This window comes from Poromitra crassiceps (genome assembly GCF_964638095.1).
Source record: "Poromitra crassiceps genome assembly, chromosome: 16".
NCBI classification, from domain to species: domain Eukaryota; kingdom Metazoa; phylum Chordata; class Actinopteri; order Beryciformes; family Melamphaidae; genus Poromitra; species Poromitra crassiceps.
Window position 1 is genome coordinate 22,791,684 of NC_139645.1, and position 25,219 is coordinate 22,816,902.

The following is a 25,219-nucleotide window of genomic DNA, read 5'->3' on the forward strand; positions in this document are numbered from 1 at the left end:
AACGAGCCCGATCCAGACTCGCCCGACGAGCGGCCGGCCGCCAGGCAGCACAGACAGGCAGCAGAGACTCGCCTGTGACACACGCTGCAGAGCCACCAGAGACACACCCACGGAGGGAGGAGTTTGAAGGAGAGGGGGATGGGGGTGCTATTATATTGGAGGAAATTACTGTTCAGAACTATTGTTTAGATGTCTGATGTCTCACTGATGCCAAAAATAAATGGTTAAAGTGACTGTTCTGCCTGTTCTATCGAATTTCACAAAAAGGCATTTATCTCAGCTTTCCTTCTCAGACGCTGAAACCATGCTGTATTCAACTGCTAATGCCTACATAACAGAACATGATAAAAACTAACTCTTTTAGACAGAGAAAGCACACATTCTATTAGTTCTTTTGAGATATTTTGTGTTCACAAAGTCCTAGCAGAAAATAATCCTCGGCTCTTGAAAGATGAGCCAGAATCCTCAAAAAAACCCTTGGCAGAAGCTACCTACTGTATTGGAAAAACGGTTGGCAGTGAATGTGTTAAAAACAAATGGATAGTAAATCTGCAGCCTCAGTAGCTCAGGAAGGCTTTCCACAGTCTCAGCTCACAGGGAACTATCTCCACAGTGTAATTCAGGACCAAAACTAGCCTGCTTTAAATGTGTTCAGTGACATTTTAATATGAATTATCTAACTAGTAACCAGAGGACAGATGTTAAAACTGGGTAGATGATGATGTCACCTTCCCACTGTTTAACATCTAGCTGCTCTATTTTCAACTAGCTTCACTGGCGTGAAGCTGTATCAATAAAAGTCAAATCATCAAGTAAAACCTTCAGGACAACCTTTGCAGATTCAGGAATCCTGTTTTGAGAGAATGGACCTCAGTTTGGGAAATGTGTTGAATCAACTGAGAAAAACTGTAAACTGACTTTACCTGAGAGTCTCCAGTCTGCATTCTGGACTGTCCAGTCCAACAGAGAGAAGGTTCCATCCTGAATCTTGCAGGTCATTGTAACTCAAGTCCAGCTCTCTCAGATGGGAGGAGTTGGACTTCAGAGCTGAGGTCAGAACTTCACAGTCAGTCTCTAACAAGCTGCAACCACTCAATCTGAATAAAGAGAAAAGCAATAAAATACAATACTCCTTTAAATCTTTAACCAATCCAGTGTCTTATAATCCAATGGACTTCAGCATGTTGTCAGTGTGGATCAGCATCATGTCAGCCTTATATAGTATTTCCATCTGAAACCAGACAGACTGTCACTCTTGTTTCAGGATTGGCCCCTTTTTCCTTGAACACTTTCTGTAACAGACCAGATGAATACATCTAAATGCCAAGTAGTTTAAAATAAATAAATAAATATTTAGTTATGGTCCAGAATCCACTTTTTTGGGGGACAATTTTCAAATGGCAGTTTATCTGGAAAAGTTGAAATACAAGCAGAATTTGAATTGGATGGGGAACTTAACCCTAACTGGACCCTAACTTAACCTGAACCATCCAATTGACCTATCGTCAATTGGATCATCAATCACATCAATCGTCCTGCCACGAATGCAGACGAGCCAATCACAGCGCGTGCAGCTCTACAATACACTCGGACATTCTCAGCTTAGAGTTCCATAGAGAAGCACTAGAAAACGCGAGTTTCCTCTGGTTTTATACATTTATAAGTTGGAAAAAATGGTCAAACAATGTGCATGGGGGTAAATTAACCATTACGAGATATCCTGGGAGGCCAGGCAATTGATAATATTAAACTAGTAAACGTAGATCCACTCACATCCACAATGATGCTGCTGTTTTGGACGTTAAATCTGCATCGTGGTGACAGCGACATGAGTCCTCTCCCTCATTTGCCTTCCGTGATCCAAAAGTATCATTATATCATCATGGTATTCAGAAAGTCGGCAAAAGAAAATGCTGGATTATGCGAGTTTCCAGTCATTACGTTATGCACGTAATGCCGGAGTTGGTTGAAGAGGAGGCGCATTGATTGATGTGATTAAAACATCGCCAGACACCAGTCAAACCCTAAAACGAGGGAATTAACCCATGCGTGCGTGCTGTTGTCTTGCTATGAAAAACATCAACACTATATTAATTTAACGTTTGTTGATTATACAGAGGTAGGCCTACTATATTAATTTAACGTTTGTTGATTATACAGAGGTAGGCCTACATAAAACAGATTGCCAGGCGCCACTCTTCAATTCGGCATATATATAATCCACGGAGAGGTTACTCAAGTGAATAAAATGTAAATTCTGGATGTCAGTCGCCTGTTATCCCCACTGGTTATCTCGCTGTCTCCCTTCGTTAAAAGTGCATGTTTGGTTTGATTCGCTAAAGCCGTTTCCATGCACTTATCTCATTTCTTTTTAGCGATAGCTTTAAATGTTGTACATCGCCCTCCATGGCATAGTGAAGTACTTTATGATGGCTTCTAGACAATATCAGGCCTCAAAAAGTTGTGAAGAGCGTCTTGGGATATAACTTTGACAGTGACGGCTGCCATTTATTCTAGTCAGTCTGCCTTGTGTTTGTCCGAGTGAGGACGGGGGGTGGGGCTTAGTGAGGACGGGGGGTGGGGCTTAGCGATAGGTCAATTGTCTATATGGAAGCAACAGATTAGAGCAAATCAAATATTGCAGGGTTTTATCAAATCTAGGAAGTGAGTTAAAATGGAAATCCGAATGGGCTGGGGATATATATATATATTAGTCATGGCCTTAGAAATAGTAGGGGGGTTATGATGTTGTTTAAGAAGGAACTGCAACAACACAAGGGTCGCAGGTTCACACCCCCATGCTACCTCCGGCTTGGTCGGGCGTCCATACAGGCACGATTGGCTGTGTTTGCAGGTGGGAAGCCGGATTATGGGTGTGTCCTGGTCGCTGCTCTAGCGCCTCCTCTGGTCGGTTGGGGCGCCTGTTCGGGGCGGAAGGAAACTGGTGGCAATAGCGTGATCCTCCCACATGCTACGTCCTGCCGGTGTACTTCCCCGCTGTCAGGTGAAAATAATCGCCTGGCAACTGCGCATGTGTCAGAGGAAGCATGGTGCTAGTCTACAGCTCTCCCCAGATTGGCAGATGTTGGAGCACAGACTGGGGCAGCAGGGGGAAATTGGCCAATTAAAACTGGGGAGAAAATGGGGGGGGGGGGAGTCAGAAAAAACGAAGGAACTGCAACACACAGTCCACGCTGTCCAAACTGATGAGAATGGAAGAGGGAGATCTAGGCTAGATGTTACAAAAGATAACTTACACATCAATATAATCAATATATGGTCCAAATGAAGATAATCCAATCTTTTAGAGGAAATCCATAGTATTATCTCTTCTCAAGAGAATAACCAAAATATCATAGTTGGAAATTTCAATACAGTTTTAAATATAAACAAAGGTGAGCAGGTACTCATTCCTACAATAACCATCCCCAGGCTCTCGGTCAAATTCAAGGAATGAAGGCATCTCTAGATCTAGTGGACATTTGGAGGCTGTACAGAATCCTGACTTAAACAGATACACATGGTGTAGAGCAGTGGCTCTCAAACTTTTTCACATCAAGGACCCCTAAACTGACACAAATTAGACCACAGACCCCCATTTGATAAGATTTTGTCTCAGGGTCCCCCATCTGATAAGATATTTGCTTTTGGATGTTTTATTACAGTAAGTGTATGAAACCCATGACCAAAATAGTCATGTATTCTGTCATTGTGATACTTATGGATGGAATTATAGTGAAAATAGTTTTTTCGGACCCCACTTTGAGAACCACTGGCCTAGAGGAGAAGGTAGTCGTATTGTTTTCTCATTTATTTTTCTCTTGTTTCCAAGGTAGCAACATGTATGATTGGTGACCTAGATCTGATCATACTATTATAACAATTCAAATTATTACAGCTGAACATTCTAGGCGGCATGTCCACCCTGCAACTCGCCTGCTGTGCTGCCTCACTTGCTCTTATAGAGAGACAAAGTGAAACATCACTTCCTGTACCAGGGCTGAAAAAAATATGAATGGCAGTGAACAGAGAATAACGTTCCTTTTTTGATCACCACTGCGCATTGCGGCCTCGCCTGCTCTATGACATCATTGATGACAGCATCACGGATGACATCATCACTGAATTTATATAGCCTCCTCCAGGAAGGATGACATCACTGATGACATCATCAATGATGCCATCACTGAGATGCAAGATGCAATGTGCAATCTTGCAGTGCATTGGATTCTGGGATTGATTTGGATTGCATTCTGGGATTGATTCCCAAGCCCAATTAGTATCTGCCGTGGGTATGGCCCGCGGAGATCCACTTCAGAAACCGGGTAAGTGATTGTGGTTGTGTTCTATCAGGAAAGCATTTAGCTGGACAGCTTATTTTTTTAGTTTCTGATTGAATTGTCAGCTTCAGCTGAGACCATCAACTAATGTTGGCTAACTTATAGTGGCTACACTGCCTAAAATTGATCTAGACCTACTAGCTTGCCAGCTAACTGAGTTAGCCAGATTCATCAGCTTAAGATAACATAACTAAATGCTTTCAGGATTTTCACCATGAATACCTGCAGTTCACCGCTCACTGCTCAGTCAGGCCTACTGTAAACTGGCTATAACTGAATCTAGCATTCAAAATAGCTACTGTAGCAGGGTCACTGTACCTTGTCCCTGCTACAGTAGCTATTTTTAATGTTAGATTAATTGTTCAAGTTAGTTCTCACTCTGTGTGTGTGTGTGTGTGTGTGTGTGTGTGTGTGTGTGTGTGTGTGTGTGTGTGTGTGTGTGTGTGTGTGTGTGTGTGTGTGTGTGTAGCTCTGGTAGCTCCAGTCACATCAACACCACTGAAACAATACCATGCCATAGCATGCTAAATGTGCAGTGGTGGATGTTTGTGATACATGAAGCATTGGAGTCTGATGCTGTGTGATATAATCCACTTTCTCTTTCTTCACATTTGACTGAAGACAGACTTCATAAACATTATGACTAATATCAGCTTCACAGGGCTTTGATGGCAGCCTGATCTACTGTACTACTGTTATGTGTTTTTGGATGGAGGTTTGGTGTGTTGTTGTTTGTGTCAAACTTGCCAGCCTGTTGGAAGAGTTTGACGCAACAAAAAGAAAGAACACAAATAGATACAATACTTTAAAGGATGGCTTTACTGGTAATCAACCCACTTTGTATCATTAATAATCTTGGTAATATAAGCACATGGGCAGTGTTTACCTCTCTGTGTTTTCCTCACGGAGATCTCCCATTTCCTCCTCTGGCAAAGCGCTCCGTTCTGACGCGTTTTACGTCACAACGCGTCACAACGGAGCTGCGGAAGTTCTGCTGGAGACGTGGAATCTGCTCGAGGGCGGCTGTTATTGTTTATTTTTATTTTTTTAAGTATGCGCACATCCACGGAGAATGCATTGAGAGCCTTAAGGAGCCTTAATGACTTGCAGCTGACGGGGGCAGAGTTTCTGCAGACAGGAGCAGGAGCATTTTTCTCCGTGAGGTAAACAGAGAGAGAAGATGAAGGCTGCCCATTTGCTTATATTACTGAGATTATATATGATACAAAGTGGGTTGATTACCAGTAAAGCCATCCTTTAAAGACAAGAAAGCAAGTATTATATAACGGAATCAAAGAAGTTGCATAAATAGTAATCAGGTGAATTAGGGCCTATATGACTCTCCCTCTCTCCCTCTCTCTCCTCTCCAGAGTAAAATGATTAAGGCCAACAACATGAGTAGAATTTGAGATCTAAGCCCCTAAAACCAGATCATGTCTGATTTCAGATTGATCGACTCTATACAGACGTCCACACATTACAAAATCCATATAATATTCATATCAGCACATTATTAAATATGATGTCTGACCTCAGAGTCTCCAGTCTGCAGTGTGGACTCTCCAGTCCGGCACAGAGCAGCTTCACTTTTTTTGAACCCTGCAGGTTGCTGTCACTCAGGTCCAGTTCTGTCAGATGGGGGTTGGACTTCAGAGCTGAGGCCAGAATTTCACAGTGAGCCTCTTCCAACCAGCAGAACCTCAATCTGAATAAAGAATAAAGAAGAAGTTGAACTTCACAGCTGAGACCAGGGGCCCTGGTCTCGCAAACGCACTGATTAGTGCTTGTGCGGTGTTTAACGGTGGGCACTAGTGCAATTTGGAGGCGTGCCCAAACCCTCTGCTATTCTCCCTGCCGCGCAAAATGCCTGTGTGCTCCGTGCAAAATCATGAAATGGGCGTGCTTATCACCTGTGCAGGCAGGAATGATGCAGGCCACACTGATTGGTTTGATTGATGAAAAGCTCAGACCCTGGGCATCACATCAATCAAACCAATCAGATTCCCGTCTCTCACTCCCTTTAATACCGTTTGTGGGTGTGGAGAACCCGGCACATATTTGTATTATCGATCATAATCATTTTCACCTCATAATTTTCACATAAATCACCTAAATGATGTTATTTTTTAATGTGTACTCCCAGGACTATCAAACAGGTGTTGTCTATTCACTGTAAGAATGGCACTTAACTGTTTCTGCAAATGAACTCTATCATTATCTATCTATTTATTTACATTGCCAAGAGAGAATGAGAGATATACTGTATAGAGATAGGGAGAGAGAGAAAGGGAGGCAATGGATTTATCACATGAAGGCAGGTAATACAATAGTATTATTTATGTACTTATTGTATTGTAGAAACAAAGGTAGGCAACAGCACTCGAATTAGAGTAAATCTTGAGTTTTTTTTATTAAGGGCAAAACAGACGCGTTTCAGCCTTAGGCCATCATCAGTGTGCTTTTACTCTAATTCGAGTGCTGTTGCCTACCTCTGTTTCTGTGACCTCCCTGCACCGATTGAGCTGCTTATTGTATTGTAGCCTATATATTTATATCTTTTCTTCACTCAGTTTAGGTTCAAGCAAATACTGAAAAGTCAAATGGAACTAGCAGCACTCACAGGTCAAGTTTGAAAAAAAGGTTTTAATCCACACAGCAGCAGTGAACAGAGGTGTTTCAGCCTGTGGCTTTCCTCAGTGTTAATGAGAGAATGGGTGTGACCTCATATATAAAACGAGGCAAATTTGAGGTTGATTATGTTTATAAGAACAATCCTTCTTGTTCTTTTGTCAAATGTTGGTAGATACATTGATGATTTGTTTTGTGTTCACTGGTTCATCTGAGGAGCTGGAGGGGGTTGAAGGAATTTCTTAATTCTAGAGTTCCTACTATCACCTTCACGTTAGAGGCAAGCAGTGAGTCTGTGTCCTTTTTACATGTGAGAGTTAATACATGAGAGTTAAAACAGGGACATTTGATTGACAATAATATTGCAAGTAGGCTACAATGTCCAAGTTTTCTCAATTCATTTCCCATTAACCCCTATTTGTAGCCTATCTTTTTCCTGAGGGAGGGAGATGGGAACTGACAGATGCATGGTGATTCATTCATCTGGGTGATGCAGTATGGCAGGGCTATTCAACTAGAGGCCCGCGGGCTGAATCCGGCCCGCCAATCAAGTCCGACCGGCCCATTTTTTCTTTTTCTTTTTTTTTTACAATTAAACCTAATTTACTTATTACACTCGACTGGTTGTTTTTCAGATGTGATGTGAATCTAAAGTGAACTAAACAAGTCAGATCCACTATAAATGTTTTTCAGTAGATGCTGTGATGTAGCCAGAAGAAAGGTGCAATATTAATGTTTTAATAGCTAATCAAGAAAGATGCATTATAAATGGTGTTTCAGGAGATGAGTGATGTTGCTAGCTATAGGTTCTAAACAAGAAATATGGTTCAAATGTTTACAGTAGTTTTCCTTTCTTGCTGCACTACAATGTTACAATGCTGTGAGATGGACCTAAACACAAAAGATGCAATATTAATAGTTTTTCATGAGATACTCAGTATTTAATACTAATACTAATAATAGAAAAGGAGAAGATACTGAATAATGACATCACAACAGTATAATCCTAATGTTAATTTAAAATTAAATATTCTTCTAAATATGGATAAAAGTCCAAAAAACATAAATTTTTCTTCGACGCTGCCCGCGGATTCCATTCCTTACAGCACCGCCTACTTAATAATAGTTCAAGCGTGGCTGCGAAAATGTGGTGGCGCATTGTGTCAAGTGTACATATAATGGTTCGGGGAACGGTCCGGCCCCCGGTCCCTTAGGTTTCTGACAATGTGGCCCCCTGAACAATTTAGTTGAATAGCCCTGCAGTATGGTGTGCGTGTGTGTGCAGTGTGCACGCGTGCGGTTTCGGAGAGAGAGAGGGGGGGTATAATCGATCATATTAACAAAACATTTTCACCTCATAATTTTCACATAAACTCCCAAAATAATGTTATTTTTTAATGTGCACTTAAGGGAATATCAAACAGGTGTTGTCTATTCATTTTAAGGATGGCATTTAACTGTTTCTGAACGAAAGTTTCAGAAACAGAAATAAGTTACTTTCAGATTTCTGAAAGTAACTTATGTTACTTTGAATTTACATTAGTCTGCACCTCTTCAAACTTTTTGGGTGTGCTCCACTCTATATACTTTGAATTTAACTGTTTCTGCAAATTAATTTGAATGAAATTGCACGATGGACACTGTAATCTCCATGCGTCATTTGGACATCTCCACACCATCGCATCAACACCATCACATAACAATAACACTGAGCCCTATCGTGGCAAAAGTGGTAATTTAGCGCTTGCGCCGGGCGCAGCACAAATTAATGGACGTTCCCAAATCATCTGCTATTCTCTGTGATGCACAAAATGCCACTTGTCCCAGCGCCACAGTGATTTATGCAGGATTAACTCTGGAAATTATTCAGGCGTGCAGGCTTGGTGTGGGCGTTATCATCCACACAACCAATCAGTGTCGCTCCTTTCATTCCCTCCAATTCATATGCGCAAATGTCATAGGTTGTCCACGTGCATTAGACGTTTTGTGCAATTGCAGGGAAGGGGGTTACTTTATCACTGGCCGACACAACTTGCTCAAAGTAATCTACTGTGTGTGTGTGTGTGTGTGTGTGTGTGTGTGTGTGTGTGTGTGTGTGTGTGTGTGCACACACAAGGTTTTGGAGAGAGAGGGAGGGTAGCCTACTGTAGAAAAAGGATATCAGCATGATTGTGGCACTTTACATGTGATAAACGTTTTTCAGTGAATAATAGTTGATTGCCTCACTGAGTAATCTGCTGTTACCCAATTTTAGCAACAGAATTTGATGTCCTGGCATTTGTATTTTAATGGGACATCCGTGCGCAAAGAATTGTGCGCATGCTGACAATTAGCAGAAGGCAAGGATTGCGGGGACACACCTGGTTTGGCTTGGGGCACGCCCACACCTGTGTTTGGCCCAGACGCTGGCGCAAAACTGGAAGGTGTCGTGCCCAACACACAAATTCGCACTTGCGGGAGGCGGACGATAGCATGAGATGCAGGGAAGATAGCATAAGACGTAAGGCGTGCAAACCCGGACTCAAGCGCAAAAAAGCGGATAGCGCTTGTACCAAGATAGGGCCCCAAGGATTTCCCGTGCCCTGCTGGAGTAGTGCGGAGAATAATTGTGCACTCAGGTGCAGCAGGGTTTTAGACCTGCTTTTCAGAGCTCTAAGTGCAAAGAATTGAGCAAACGTGAGGATTTAGCATGGCCACGCCTGGTTTACCTTAAGGCACACCCACAGGTGCGCCGGGCCTGAAAACCCAGAACTTCAGAGCTGTGAGGTCTCAGAGTTCACAGACAGAAAGACTGTTTACACATTTAATGTAAAATGAGAGATTATCAAAGCAGAGCTGAGATCAAAACCTATTGAGCTCCTCCTCCTCCTAATAATAATAACAATCATTTATACTATAGAATTTGACATTTTCCAAAAGTGATTAATGTATAATATAAGCATAAACCAAACAGAAAATAATACATGAACGCAATTGTATCATATTAAAGCATTTCTGTAAACAACAGTTTAAGAAAATAATGAAAAATGATGGAGATTTCAGTTGTGGTAAAACAGCTCAGTAGAACAGCCTGACACCATTAGAGTCAGTCTGGCTTCACCACAGATTTGGTTGGGGTTTAGTAACTTTTAAAGTTTTGAGCCTACAGCGTCATATTTACCACTTTGTCAGCTCGGTCATGTGACTCTGTAATTATGATATTTCTGACATGAGCTGAAGGCAGGAGAAGACTGGGGGAAACTTTCATACACAAGTAGTTAGGTAGCTAGCAATCATGTCACGGTGTCAGGGTCTGCATGGGAGATTAGTTCCTGTACACACACACACACACACACACACACATATAATACAGTATATATATATATATATATATATATATATATATATATATATATATATATACTGTATATATATACTGTATATATATATAATTTTTTTTTTATACAGTTTATATATAGGCTATAGTTTATATAGGTGTGTATATATATGGTTTATATAATACATTAGTATTATTACTAGTATTGTCTTTTAAATGGGCACTGCACTTTTAACATCTTAACACTGCTTTTGTCAGTTTTTTTTGTCAGTTTTTATGCTGCAGTATGTATATTTGAAACTAAAATACTGGCTTCCCCTGGCCAGTGACACTTAGGAATAGACTAGGTGACAACCAAGTATAGTTTGGTGACAAGCTGGAGAGACAGTTGACGGTCGGAGAGACGGCATCCGGTACGGGATGGATTTTAGCATCCCAGCCTGGCTCTCTCGTGAGGGAGAAATCCACAAACGCTACGGATCAGCCTCCTGAAAATCTGCGCAAACATCGGTGCGGCCTGGTGTCCTTCAGGCTAGAGCGAGGTGCTCGGCGCAGGCGAATGACGTGCAGCATACAGGCCTTCTTGAGGCATCCTCCCTGCCCATGGTACGGCATGGTAGGATTGCCTTCTTCCACGGGAGGTTCTGGTGAGATGAAGGAGGTGCCCGGCCTGGAATCACCTCACAGGGCCTTAGACCTCCATGCACCGAAGGTCTTGCAACACTGCGGTGTAGCACTAACTCTATTGCAGCGGTTTGGGCGTGATCAACCCTTCCACGGGCAACGTTGCAGACAGAGTAGGAAGGCTGATCAGTGAGCGGCTGCTTCTGGGACGCGGGTCGGGGTCGTAATCGGCCTCGGCTGGGTCTACTGGGCGAGGGTGTATGATGTTGACAGACCCGAAACACCTCACGACCCGAGTTAACATCACTGATGATGCGCCTCAGCGCATGCTGCAGTATGTATATTTGAAAAAAGAAAATGATATGTGTCTGTGTGTTTTTAATGTGTTTTGTAACATGCACCTGAGCCTGGTGGAAGGAAAAATGTCTGTTGCGTTGTGACAGACAATAACGTTTTTGAATCTTGAATCTTAACACATTCACTGCCAGCCTTTTTTTTTTTACTGTAGGTAGCTTTTGCCAGAGGGTTTTTTTGAGGATTCTGGCTCATTTTACAAGAGCCAAGGATAATTTTCTGCTTGGACTTTGTGAACAGAAAGTTCACAAAAGTACTAATAGAATGTGTGCTTTCTCTGTCTAAAAGAGTTAGTTTGTAGAGTTAGTAGTTATGTAGATATTAGCCGTTGAGTACAGCATGGTTTCAGCGTCTGAGACAAAAAGCTGAGATAATCGCAGTTTTGTGAAATTCAATCAAATAGTCACTTTAACCATTTATTTTTGGCATCAGTGAGACATCAGACATAAACAATATAGTTCTGAACAGTAATTTCCTCCATAGCAGCACCCGCACCCCCTCTCCTTACAACTCCTCCCTCCGTGGGCGTGTCTGGTGGATTTCAGCAGCGTTTGTCAGTCACAAGCCAGTCTCTCCTGCCTGTCTGAGCAGTGAGCAGCAGCCTCCCTCTCTGGCGGCCCCTCGTCGGCGAGCGTGGATGTGGCTTAATCCGTTCTTGGATTTTCGGTTGAGAGCTTTGACGAAGCCTTGTGTGACTCTAGGCTTTATGCTGCGCGCTTCAAAGTGTGCTTTCCACCCAGTCCACCTTTGGAACCCCACACCGCCGTGCGCCCGTGTGAAAGGTTTTCGCCTACAGTATGAGAATGAGGCTCGTTCGCTTCTGGGTCCTCGGTTGAGCTCAGCTGGAATGCGTGCGTTTCTGGCCAAACAACACTCAATAGTCTGAGCACCGTCGCCACTCAGTGGGTCGGCGGAATGGATTGCACACGCCCGGCGGCTCTAACAGTATAATAGAAGATGCAAAAGGGCCAGATCAACGATCCACCGTCAAAAAAAAAAAATCGATTCTGAAAACGTGTTAACACATTGAGTGCCAGCCATGTTTTCAATCCTGTAGGTAACTTGTGCCAGGGGTGTTTTTGACGATTCTGGCTCATTTTACAACAGCCGAGGATTATTTTCTGTTAAGAATTCATGAACACCAATCATCTAAAAATAACTAATAGAATGTGTGCTTTCTCTGTCTAAAAGAGTTAGTTTGCAGAGTTAGTAGTTATGTAGATATTAGCCGTTGAGTACAGCATGGTTTCAGCGTCTGGAAATTTATTCAGAGATAAATGGCTTTTTGTGAAACAGTCACTTTAACCATTCATTTTTGGCATCAGTAAGACCGTCAGACATTCTAAACAATAGTTTTGAACAGTAATTTCCTCCATAACAACAGGAAACACCCCTCTCATTCAAACTCCTCCCTCCGTGTGTCTTCTCCTCCTTCCTCCTGGCTCTAACAGCGGGCGTGTCAGAAGCGCGTTGCTGCTGCCTGCCTGCCTGTCTGCGTGCCTGCCTGCCTGCTTGCCTGCGTGCGGACGCTCCTTGTGCGAGTCAAGATGGGCCGGGGAATGCGTGGGCGATGGGCAGATGTTGATTCTGGCCTTTCTGAGGTGTTTCAAAGTGTGTTTCACCTATAATCTATTTTGCAAATCGCTCTCCGCTCTCTGTGTGCTGCTGCCTGCGCGCGGCCGCTCTCGGGCAAGACGAGTCTGAAATGGATTACTGTAAAATCGCCTCGCCATTTCCTTGAATGGCTTGCTCCCGCGGTGTGTGTGTGTGTGTGTGTGTGTGTGTGTGTGTGTGTGTGTGTTCGCGCGTTGCTCCGCGGCTCTGGGGGGAGGGGATCTCTGTCCGTTCTGTGTGTGTGTCTCCGGGCTTCTGACTGTAAAATCGCCAAGCCATTTCCACGGGAGGCGGCTGCTTTTGGTCCACGGGTCCCGTGGCTGTGGCTTCTCTCTGTCTCTGTCGCCACTTAGTGGTCGGTAAAATAGATTACACACATGCTCTTGCTCCAATAGTTATCTCGAAGATGTAAAAGGGGTTGATTGATGTCCCACCGTCAAAAAAAAATTTTTTTTATGTAAGACGAGTTATTTCGGCTCTGGCACTCAAGCGTTGGATTATGTAAGACGAATTATCTCGGCTATGGCACTTAACGTGTTAACACGTTGTTGGCAGTGAATGTGTTAATCATTGGTATGAAATATTGTAACTGATGGTGTCAGGTATGAAGGTCACCCTAGTCTACACCAGGGGTTTTCAAAGTGTGGGAGACTGCGCCTCCCCTCACACACACACACACACACACACACACACACACACACACACACACACACACACACACACACACACACACACACACACACACACACACACTCACACACCATTTATTATTGCCATTATTACCTACTATTATTGTTCTATGCTCCACTCGGGCATAACGAGTTCCAAAGATGTTGTAAACATCTTTATCCTATATTCTTTAATATTTTAAAACCTCTTTATCCTACTTTTTTCAAATATCCTCTTTTAAACATTTTATACATCTTTATCCACTCTGAAGGACTTTTAATCATTTTTTATTATCTTACTATCTTTATTATAACTAGTGGGATGCAGTGTATTGAGTAAATGCTGCGTTCTCTGTATGTTCATCCTCTATGGACTGTGTCTGCAGCCAGGCTGGCCAGCGTGGACAGACAGTTCCCCAGCCCCATAAATCTTGTAGAATTTGTCTGAAATAGCTCCTTAACAGATACAAAAATATGACCATATATGTGTTTGATGTACATACAAAGAACTGTCGGAATCAGATTGGTGAAACACGCATTTAAAAAAAATTGTGTTTTCCTTCTTTCTGGTTTCTCCTCTGACAGCCTGAGCTCACCTCACAGAGGCAGTCAGACTGCGGGCGCTGTGCCCCCGGATGAAGCCACGGTCTGCGTGACGTAAATTCCGTAATCAGAGGGTGTGCAAACAGGCTCTCTGCAGACAACCGCCTACGTGACTATGTGACTGCACGGACATGTCTGGTGGAGGCTTTGTATTTTCCTCAATGTTTTCGGTGTCACGTCAGGGGACGCGCGCCTCACACTTTTTAAACCGATGGTCTAGACTCAGTGTTGCCAGATGGCAAATGTTGAATTATCGTACCAGAGGGTCAAAATTATCGTTTTTGGAGTGAAATTATCGTACGCGCCCCCCCCCAGTGCGGCGCGCCTTAGGCGAGCCTGTGTCGGGGGGGGGACTGCAGCTGACATCGGCTACTTTTTGGACTTTTCAACACTGTGATCTCAGCCTGCGTTGCAACAATGACACAAAGCTTTAGAGTCACACCCTGCAACAGCTTTGAGCCAGCCAGTGAATAAAGTGTCACTTTCCCATTCAGTCAGGGTACATGTGTTTTCTGTGCGTACTTTTTGGCTGTCCAGGCGGCTCCCCTCCCAGCTCTCCCATGTCGTCACGTTCCTCCTGGTCGGCACCACTCATTTTCTTTATGTTTTATTTGATAGTTTCCAAGACTCGCCCCGTATCTTCCCACATTCTGCTCTGTGACGCGCACCTACTGTGACTGTCTGTGTTTATGGTTTTCAGGTTGTGCGCGGCCGTGCCGGGTTCTATTTCCTTCTCCCTCCCAACCAATCATGACTCACGTTCACATCATGTGCCTCACGTTCAAGCACGTATTGGCTGCAAAGACGTTGTGTGAAGAGATGTATAAACAGATAGAGTGATAGACGTAGGATTCGACTGAGTGTCACAAAATGATGAAATTATCGTACATTTGGGGGATTTTGGGATTATTGATCGTACATCGTACAGATGTCGAAATTATCGTACAAATACGATAATTATCGTACGTCTGGCAACGCTGTCTAGACTGTTCTATACTGTTACTAACAGAGTACTAACCGAGCCTTCCTGCAGTTCCTCACAGCTGGAATCAGTCTCTGTCGCCCCAACATTGATGTGTTGTAGGCCTCCAGGTCGAACACATCCAGAACCTCCTCTGACATCTGCAGCATGTAGGCCAGAGCTGAGCAGTGAATCTCAGAGAGTTTACTCGCTGATCTGTTCTCTGACTTGAGGAACTTTTGGATCTCCTGGTGTACTGACTGGTCATTCATCTCAATCAAACAGTGGAAGATGTTGATGCTTCTTTCAGGAGAGGTGAAGTAATTTGCACCTTTCGCATCACTGTTCATCTTCTTCAGGTTGCTGATGGCTCTCTGGATGCTTTCAGGCCTGCTCTCTGTCTGACCCAGCAGGCCTCGTAAGAGTTTCTGGCTGGACTCCAGTGAGAGGCCATGAAGGAAGCGGACAAAGAGGTCCAGGTGGCCATTTTTACTCTTCAGGGATTTGACCATGGCTCTCCTCAGAAAGACATCCAGGGATTGTTCACCATCTTCTTCTTCTTCTTCTTCTTCTTCGTCTCCTTCTTCTTCTTCTTCTTCTTCTTCTTCTTCTTCTTCTTCTTCCAGGAATGTCTCCAGCACCCTCTCATCTCTGTTTGTGTGACAGTGGAACATGTAGACAGCAGCGAGAAACTCCTGAATGCTCAGATGGACAAAACAGAAGACCTTCTCCTGCTGGTACAACACACACTCCTCTTTAAAGATCTGTGTGAAGACTCCTGAGTACACTGAGGCTGCTGTGATATCAATGGCGCACTCTTTCAGGTCGGCTTCATAGAAAATCAGGTTGCCCTTCTCCAGCTGCTCAAAAGCTAGTTTTCCCAGAGAGAGAATCATCTCCCTGGTCTCTGTAGTCCAGTGTGGATCTGTCTCAGCTCTCCCATGATACTTGATGTTCTGCTGTTTGCACTGAACCAGCAGGAAGTGGATGTACATCTCAGTCAGGGTCTTGGGCAGCTCTTTTCCCTCACTGGTTTTCAACAGATCGTTCAGAACTGTAGCAGAGATCCAGCAGAAGACTGGGATGTGGCACATGATGTGAAGGGTCCGTGACGTCTTGATGTGTTTGATTATTCTTTTGGCCTGCTGCTCATCTGTGAATCTCTTCTTGAAGTACTCTTCTTTCTGTGGGTCAGTGAAGCCTCTCACCTCTGTCACCATGTCAACAAACTTTCCAGGGATCTGATTGGCTGCTGCAGGTCGTGTGGTTACCCAGATGCGAGCAAGGGGAAGCAGTCTCCTCTTGATGAGGTTTGTCAGCAGCACATCCACTGAGGTCGACTCTGTAACATCCGTTACAACCTTGTTGTTCTGGAAGTCTAGAGGAAGTCGACACTCATCCAGACCGTCAAAGATGAACACAACCTGGAACTTGTCAAAGCTGCAGATTCCTGCTTCTTTGGTTTCAGGAAAAAAGAGATGAAGAAGTTCCACCAAGCTGAACTCTTTATCTTTCAGCAGATTCAGCTCTCGGAAAGTGAACAAAAATAGGAATTGTATGTCCTGGTTGGCTTTGTCTTCAGCCCAGTCCAGAGTAAACTTCTGTGTTAAGACTGTTTTCCCAATGCCAGCCACTCCCTTTGTCATCAATGTTCTGGTTGGTTTGTCTCTTCCAGGTAAGGGCTTAAAGATGTCTTCACATCTGATGGTTGTTTCTGGTCTCACTGGTTTCCTGGACGCTGCTTCAATCTGTCTGACCTCATGTTCATCATTGACCTCTCCACTCCCTCCCTCTGTGAGGTAATGCTCTGTGTACATCTGATTCAGAAGTGTTGGGTTTCCTGCTTTAGCAATGCCCTCAAACAAACACTGAAACTTTGCCTTCAGACTGGATTTGTGTTTTTGTTGTGGATGTTGATGTTGAGTTTCTGAAAGAACAAAGAACATCAATGAGCAGATGTTTTGGTAAACATGAGAAATGTGAACATTTCCTGGTAAATGTGTATCTCCACTCCATGACATCTCTTCAGCTCATCAGTGGTGAGCGGACAAACAGGTCCTGATTGTGTGCAGCTCAGTGTGAAAGACAACTGGTGTGGTGCTGTTTTGTTTCCCAGTGTGCACCACTATGTTCAGCGTATTACACTCATATTAACAAATTAATAATTTTACCAGATTATCCAGAGTGATTCTGCTCATTGACCTTTAAATATTGTAATGAATAGATCTCGTTTGGCAAATGTTTATATTTTCAGCAGAGTTTGGACATGCTCATGGCTTCTATCATTTTAAACTATAGCCACTATAAACTGTAAAGTTCCAAGATGAAGGAGGGCTAAACTCAGTTTCTTTATCTTGTGTTCTTGTTGGAATGGATTTGGCATGTTCCAAACCGATGACTCAAATACATTCAGAAAAAAATTAACAGGTCTTAACAAGTCAAATGAGATCAAAATGAGCAAAACTCAAATATAATGTTCTTCTCTCTCTAATAATTTGTTTCTTGTTACGTTATATGTTCTTTCTTTGTTGCAGTTGAGAACTGTGGCTTGACAGCATCTTCCAGCTACAGCTTGTGCACCTGATTCAAATGAATTAGATGAGGCGCCCCAAATGATTTGTTCCTATATTGTTTTGTCAATTCTTTCACTTATAGGTGGCATCATTGTCTTGAAAACTAAACAAAACTCTATCAGACATAAATCACCCATTCTCCACCACCTCCCCTCTCTCTCCATGACATTAAAGCTGTTAAAGACTCTTACTCCTCTGCAGCTCCTCAGCCAGCTGCTCCTGCTTCATTCTCCTCAGGAAGAGCAGTGTGATGTTTAGAAAAGCCTCTTTGCTCCTCCTCGGCTCTTCCTCCACACCATCCACCTCCTCCTCCACCCTCTGACTCTCTGAGCATTCTGCCTCATCTGGACTCAGAACCCTCCGGAACCTTCTCAGCTCCATCTTCACAAAGGTGACGATGTTCTCCTCAAGCAGCTGGAACAGAATAATATACATATTAAACCTTCATACTAAAACCTGCAGACAAAATTACATCCATCTTCAGAGACTGAAAGCCTGCACTGATCTAAAGAGTGCAGCATGGAGATTCAACTTGATCTCACAAATAATTATGGAATAGAAATGTTGACCCACAGCACAAAGCCTTCTAGTTTCACAACAATGGCTCTAAAATAGTTGAATGTGAACATCAGTTTCTGCCTCAGTCCACAGCTACTTCCTGGTTACTGAGCTGGCTGTGACCACCGAGTTGCCCCAGTAGAGAGTTGTAGGAGCCTCATCCTCGCCTCATCCCTGCCTTGGCCCCGCCCTCTAGCGGCCAAACAAACTTTATTTTTGAACAATTTTAAATGTGTTTTGGTGAAAGTAGAACGTCTGGGCTGTGGACCCACGTTACTATGTCACAATTCTTTGTGAGACTGAGTTGGGACATTATAATGACCAGAATGGTTTATATGCTACGCCCTGCAGAAAATTACAATCATGACAGTAGTTAGATAACTTTCTTAATTTTTAGAAATCCATCTTTCTTTCTTTGTTTCTTTCTTATTCTTAGTACTTATTAGGATTTTGCTTATATTATTGTAGTACTGTGTACTCACTAGTTTCCTGGATGCTGCTTCAATCTGTCTGACCTCATGTTCATCATTGACCTCTCCACTCCCTCCCTCTGTGAGGTAATGCTCTGTGTAGGTCTGATTCAGAAGTGTTGGGTTTCCTGCTTTAGCAATGCCCTCAAACAAACACTGAAACTTCTCCTTCAGACTGGATTTGTGTTCTTGTTGTGGATGTTGAGTTTCTGAAAGAACAAAGAACATCAGTGAGCAAATGTTTTGGTAAACATGAGAAATGTGAACATTTCCTGGTAAATGTGTACAGTGGTAGACGGATCAATAAGCGTGCCTTACCGCAAGCTGTGTAATGACGCGCCGCGGCATTAAAACTAATTAAAACTAATCGAGGTGTAGTTGCACCGTTGACCACCAGGTGTCATCTGTGAGCATCCTTGAGAGCATCGCGACTGAGAGAAATACTACAGGCGATTAGGCCTGACTGAAGTTTGATAGGTTGTTTGTTTTATTCCTATGTTTATTATAGTAACATTTTTATTTGTCTTATATGGCTATTATTAGGAGGAGGGGGTTGATTAAATTTTATGAAGTCGTTGCGGTGCTGTTTGGCTTTCCGGCCCGGCACCGCTGCAAATGCATTCACAAACATACCAGCAATATTGAAAGGCACAAAGCAACGTTAACGTTTCATACAGAATAGATCCTGACCAACAACGTATGTTTTGAATTTAATATCTGGCATAAAACGGGGAGAATTGATCATTTAACTGTGTGTTACTACTACTACTACTGTGTGTGTGTGTGTGTGCGCAGCGTGGCAGTTCTCGTCGGGGAGCAGCAGCACGTCCGCCCGCCTGACTGAGAGAAATACTACAGGCGATTAGGCCTGACTGAAGTTCGATACATGCTTAATTCGTTTATTTAAGATAATTGCATAATTCGTTTTGTAGTCTATTTATTACTGGTTAATGTAGAACGGAATAGAAAGAAACACACGCGGGCAGCCAGCAATGGATGGACTTCATGGAAACAGGTGGGTTGAATGAATTCACTTTGCAACTTTGTCCAAGCTTGTACAGTGTATTCCTGAAGGTGAACGCAAAACTAGGCGTAGCAGTCTGTAAAGAAAGACTGTTATTTATTTTTATTTATTTTATCGTGGATCATATAATCCACACAGCACAAATCACCTCCCTCCCGACAGCAGACACACACACACACAGGCCTTTTCTCATCGTCAAATATTTTTGTTTTCCGACCAGGCCTATTTTAACAATTTCGTTGCCTATTTGAAGACATTCGTTGCAAATATATAGTAGTTGTCCTGGCATTTAATTTGTTAAGTTATTTTAAACTTAATTTAGCGTGTTTATGAGTTCGATATAGGCTAATATTTTTATTTTTTTACCAACCCGACACTGCCGACAGCCGACGACACACATGCACAACTTCTGTAGCCATTAAAATAAAGTGTTTAATTAAGCTTTGTATGTTAGCTAGGTATTATATTTTGAAATCCAAATTAAGTTTAATATGCATTTGTTTAGACTTGGTGAGGCATGAGTGAGGCTGCGCTAGTGTTTTTCCTCAGCTGAAGTCATAGGCTAGTTTTCCGACCAGGCCTATAGACATTTTCGTTGGCTATTAAGATTTTAATTGCAATATTGTATAGTTGTCATTCCGTTTAATTTATTAAGTTACTTTACACTTAATTTGGCATATTTATTTTTGTTTTACAGGCTATTGTTTTAAATGTTTAAGTGATGACGATAAATATATTTTTACCAACCAACAGCCATCCTTCCTTTAAATGGTCTCATGCAATATACAGTATTATTGTGTTACTGTATATTTATCCCATTATTAATACCTTTATTGACTTTATTGAATAGCTACTAAAATACTTTATTCTGTATAGTGTTTGGCTATTTTTATATTGACATTTTCTCCGTTTCTGTGTGAGTGAGAAATGGAGCTGAGAGGCCCTGAGCGGCCGGCGACAGACTCTTTGTTATTAATTTGTTGACTGTCATTGATATCATAGGTCGCCCGATTTAAACCCCATTGAATTGGTGTGGCATGAAATGAAAGTCTACATTCGGCGAAAGTCTAAGCCTAAGACCAAAGACGCCCTCATGCAGGCTATCACCGAGTTTTGGGCCACAAAACTCACCAGAGAAAACTGCAACCGTTACATCGACCACCTCGACACAGTTCTGCCCTTGGTGGTTGAACTCGGCGGGGAAGCAACAGGAAGATAAACGGACAAGATAAACGGATTGAGAACGGACAGATGGAGAATTAACATTTTCTTGTTAATAGGCCTTTTTTTCACTTTTATATTTTGCCATATTTTGACTGTATTTTACGTGCATTTTCTTATAATAAACGTGTTTGCATTGAGACTGCTGTGTGTCAAGCCAATATTTGTACAACCGCTACAAGGCCTCTTGCACTGTTGAAAAACCAACCCGCACTTCCCCCCCAGGTTTACAGTATCACAGGCTTTGTCTGTGAAACAGGTTTATCTCCATGAAACATTCCACCCCCATCCCAACAATTAGTACAGTGATTACAGTAGGTAGCAGTCCACACACAAATGTGAGACAATGGACTTTGATTCACACAGGTTTTCACACAGCTAAACACAACAGTTAAAAACAAGAACACATAAATAGACAAATAAATAGATAAATAAATAAATAAATAAATAACCTTAAATTTGAGCTGGTTCGTTGTCTGTGTGTTTCAAATGAAACTATACGCTATTATAGGCTATTGCTTTAATGGGATGCGGGAGTGCAGTGTGTTAGCTACTAAAATACTTTATTCTGTTCTAGCTTTTTTTTTTTGGGGGGGGGGGGGGGGGGGTGCTGCTGCTGTGTGTTTAGAAGACAATTTTTATGTTGACATTTTCTCAGTTTCTGTCTGAGTGAGAAACGGAGAGGCCCTGAGAGGCCCTGTGTGCACCGCGCGCTCCGCTCTCTTCAATGAAGAAATGGACATGATACATACAATATATATAAAATAGTGAAGGCATGGTGAAAGGTAGCCTACTATTATTATAAAAATGTACATTCTCTAGTCTGTGTCCTTTGTGTGTGTGTGTGTGTGTGTGTGCGTGCGCGCCGTGCCCATTGTCTGAAAACATATTTTTATCAAACAATATAGGCCTACTCTGGTTAATCTAAGGCTCTTTCACACCGGCCATTTTTCGTAAAGTAGCACTTATTGAAACCTACTACCCTGCTTGTAGGCATCAAAAGTCATCAGAAATTAATTTAGTGATGAAATAAAACTTCACAGTTCACAGACACAGTTCTGCCCTTGGTGGTTGAACTCGGCGGGGAAGCAACAGGAAGATAAACGGACAAGATAAACGGATTGAGAACGGACAGATGGAGAATTAACATTTTCTTGTTAATAGGCCTTTTTTTGACTTTTATATTTTGCCATATTTTGACTGTATTTTACGTGCATTTTCTTATAATAAACTTGTTTGCATTGAGACTGCTGTGTGTCAAGCCAATATTTGTACAACCGCTACAAGGCCTCTTGCACTGTTGAAAAACCAACCCGCACTTCCCCCCCAGGTTTACAGTATCACAGGCTTTGTCTGTGAAACAGGTTTATCTCCATGAAACATTCCACCCCCATCCCAACAATTAGTACAGTGATTACAGTAGGTAGCAGTCCACACACAAATGTGAGACAATGGACTTTGATTCACACAGGTTTTCACACAGCTAAACACAACAGTTAAAAACAAGAACACATAAATAGACAAATAAATAGATAAATAAATAAATAAATAAATAACCTTAAATTTGAGCTGGTTCGTTGTCTGTGTGTTTCAAATGAAACTATACGCTATTATAGGCTATTGCTTTAATGGGATGCGGGAGTGCAGTGTGTTAGCTACTAAAATACTTTATTCTGTTCTAGCTTTTTTTTTTTTGGGGGGGGGGGGGGGGGGGGGTGCTGCTGCTGTGTGTTTAGAAGACAATTTTTATGTTGACATTTTCTCAGTTTCTGTCTGAGTGAGAAACGGAGAGGCCCTGAGAGGCCCTGTGTGCACCGCGCGCTCCGCTCTCTTCAATGAAGAAATGGACATGATACATACAATATATATAAAATAGTGAAGGCATGGTGAAAGGTAGCCTACTATTATTATAAAAATGTACATTCTCTAGTCTGTGTCCTTTGTGTGTGTGTGTGTGTGTGTGTGCGTGCGCGCCGTGCCCATTGTCTGAAAACATATTTTTATCAAACAATATAGGCCTACTCTGGTTAATCTAAGGCTCTTTCACACCGGCCATTTTTCGTAAAGTAGCACTTATTGAAACCTACTACCCTGCTTGTAGGCATCAAAAGTCATCAGAAATTAATTTAGTGATGAAATAAAACTTCACAGTTCACAGACACAGTTCTGCCCTTGGTGGTTGAACTCGGCGGGGAAGCAACAGGAAGATAAACGGACAAGATAAACGGATTGAGAACGGACAGATGGAGAATTAACATTTTCTTGTTAATAGGCCTTTTTTTGACTTTTATATTTTGCCATATTTTGACTGTATTTTACGTGCATTTTCTTATAATAAACTTGTTTGCATTGAGACTGCTGTGTGTCAAGCCAATATTTGTACAACCGCTACAAGGCCTCTTGCACTGTTGAAAAACCAACCCGCACTTCCCCCCCAGGTTTACAGTATCACAGGCTTTGTCTGTGAAACAGGTTTATCTCCATGAAACATTCCACCCCCAGGGGGATGGAGGGTGGAATGTTTCACCCCTATTAGACCCATACCTGTCTATTGTCTCATGTGGCCAACCTATTGAAATGTAAATAAAGGAACGGGGGCAGTCCCGATGTTGTACGGAAACAAGCTTGTTTCTTTTATTTCTGTTTATTATAGTAACATTTTTATTTGTCTTATATGGCTATTATTAGGAGGGGGGGGGTTGATTAAATTTTATGAAGTCGTTGCGGTGCTGTTTGGCTGCCGGCCTGGCACTGCTGCGAATGCGCATTCACAAACATGTCATGTCACGGAGTCAGGCGCGACATAAACTGCAGGCTAGTAGGCTGCTCAGTTAAAAACAACAATAAATATGCTGGTCGGTTACTTATTTTATTTAGCCTTCTATATTTTAGAAGCATATTTTTATGTTTACATTTTCTCAGTTTCTGGGATAGTCGGACAAGTGAACATGAAGGAAGAGTAGAGACTTATGGAACCCTGACTGAAGACGTTTGTTTATTCATGTAGCCTAATTAAAAACATTTTCAATGATAGCCTGAGGTGTCTGACTGCTGAATGTAGCCTATTAAAGGCCTTTGGCCTAACTGCAAAGTGCAAACTCAGCAAGCAACAATAAATTAAACAAATAGCCTATAGCAGCATTATTGGGCACCAAGTAAATACATGCACTGTCTGGCATGCCTAGAATGTCTCTAGAACGTGAAATTAAATAACTTGAAAACTAATAAATGAAGAATGACTTGTAAAAATTTTTTTTAATAAAGTGGCTGGCTGCTCGGTTCTGCCCGTTTTCGTTTAGCATTTATTTGCGTCGGGACTTCACTGCATTGAACAGAGTAGGCCTATATTGTTTGATAAAAATATGTTTTCAGACAATGGGCACGGCGCGCGCGCGCGCACACATACACACACACACACACACACACACACACACACACACACACACACACACACACACACACACACACACACACACACACACACACACACACACAGCTCCCCTACGAGAACCGCAGGCTCTGCGCACGCTGTGCCTGCTGAGCGACATGACGGGCGGCCAGCGTGGCCGAGAACCAGATGACAAATAAATAAAGTAGCTACTCTCACCTCTTGATTAAGGTGTAGGCTATGGGAGTTATTTATTTTATTTATAAAGGATACATGTACAAAGGATACATGTACAAAGGATACTGTTGGCAGAGTACATGAAACATTCCACCCCCCATCGCAAGTGATTTTATTCTGCATGTAGAATATTCAGCAGGAATGCACAAATGTCACACAAAGGAATAATAATAATAATAATTATGACGTGATAAGATCATTCATTTTAGCACCGTGCGCTCCGCTCTCTTCAATGAGGAAATGGAAATCCAGACCTTGTAGAAAAGTGTCGATTTTCGGGGTTAGGGTTGAAAGTAATTCTCTCTCTTTTCAGAGGCACACAATTACTCACATAAGACCCTACATTTAATAGTTAATTTAATAGTTAGTTTGTGGATTTGGTTTCCAGGGACTTTAATCATCAAGGGGAGACAAAACACGATTGATTTCGTAGGCTGAGAGCGAGAGCCTCCCTGCTTGCTGCATATACTGTACTGTAGGTAGTTGTGCACTGCCGCCCCCTAGTGTCCCACTTTGATACCACATACTAATGGCAAACAGAATTAACGCCGCGTTGCGGTAAAAGACGCTTATTGATCCGTCTACCACTGTATCTCCATTCCATGACTCTTCAGCTCATCAGTGGTGAGTGAACAAACAG

At 42.5% G+C, this 25,219-nt stretch overlaps 2 protein-coding genes across 2 annotated transcripts in view; one reads left to right on the plus strand and one right to left on the minus strand.

Moving 5' to 3' along the window:
- The window catches only part of LOC310791109 (NLR family CARD domain-containing protein 3-like), a gene marked incomplete at both ends in the record, with an annotated part of 45,963 nt that extends 25,473 nt beyond the window's left edge, over positions 1-20,490 (minus strand). The window contains 3 exons of the mRNA XM_083652810.1: positions 5,872-6,045; positions 15,166-17,035; positions 20,481-20,490. Of these exons, the coding sequence (XP_083508936.1) occupies positions 5,872-6,045; positions 15,166-17,035; positions 20,481-20,490 (2,054 nt within the window). The remainder of the gene's footprint in view (positions 1-5,871; positions 6,046-15,165; positions 17,036-20,480) is intronic.
- Positions 1-25,219, plus strand: part of LOC310791526 (synapse-associated protein 1-like) — a gene marked incomplete at both ends in the record, with an annotated part of 582,682 nt that overhangs the window by 430,055 nt on the left and 127,408 nt on the right. The gene's annotated exons all lie outside the window — the stretch shown is intronic.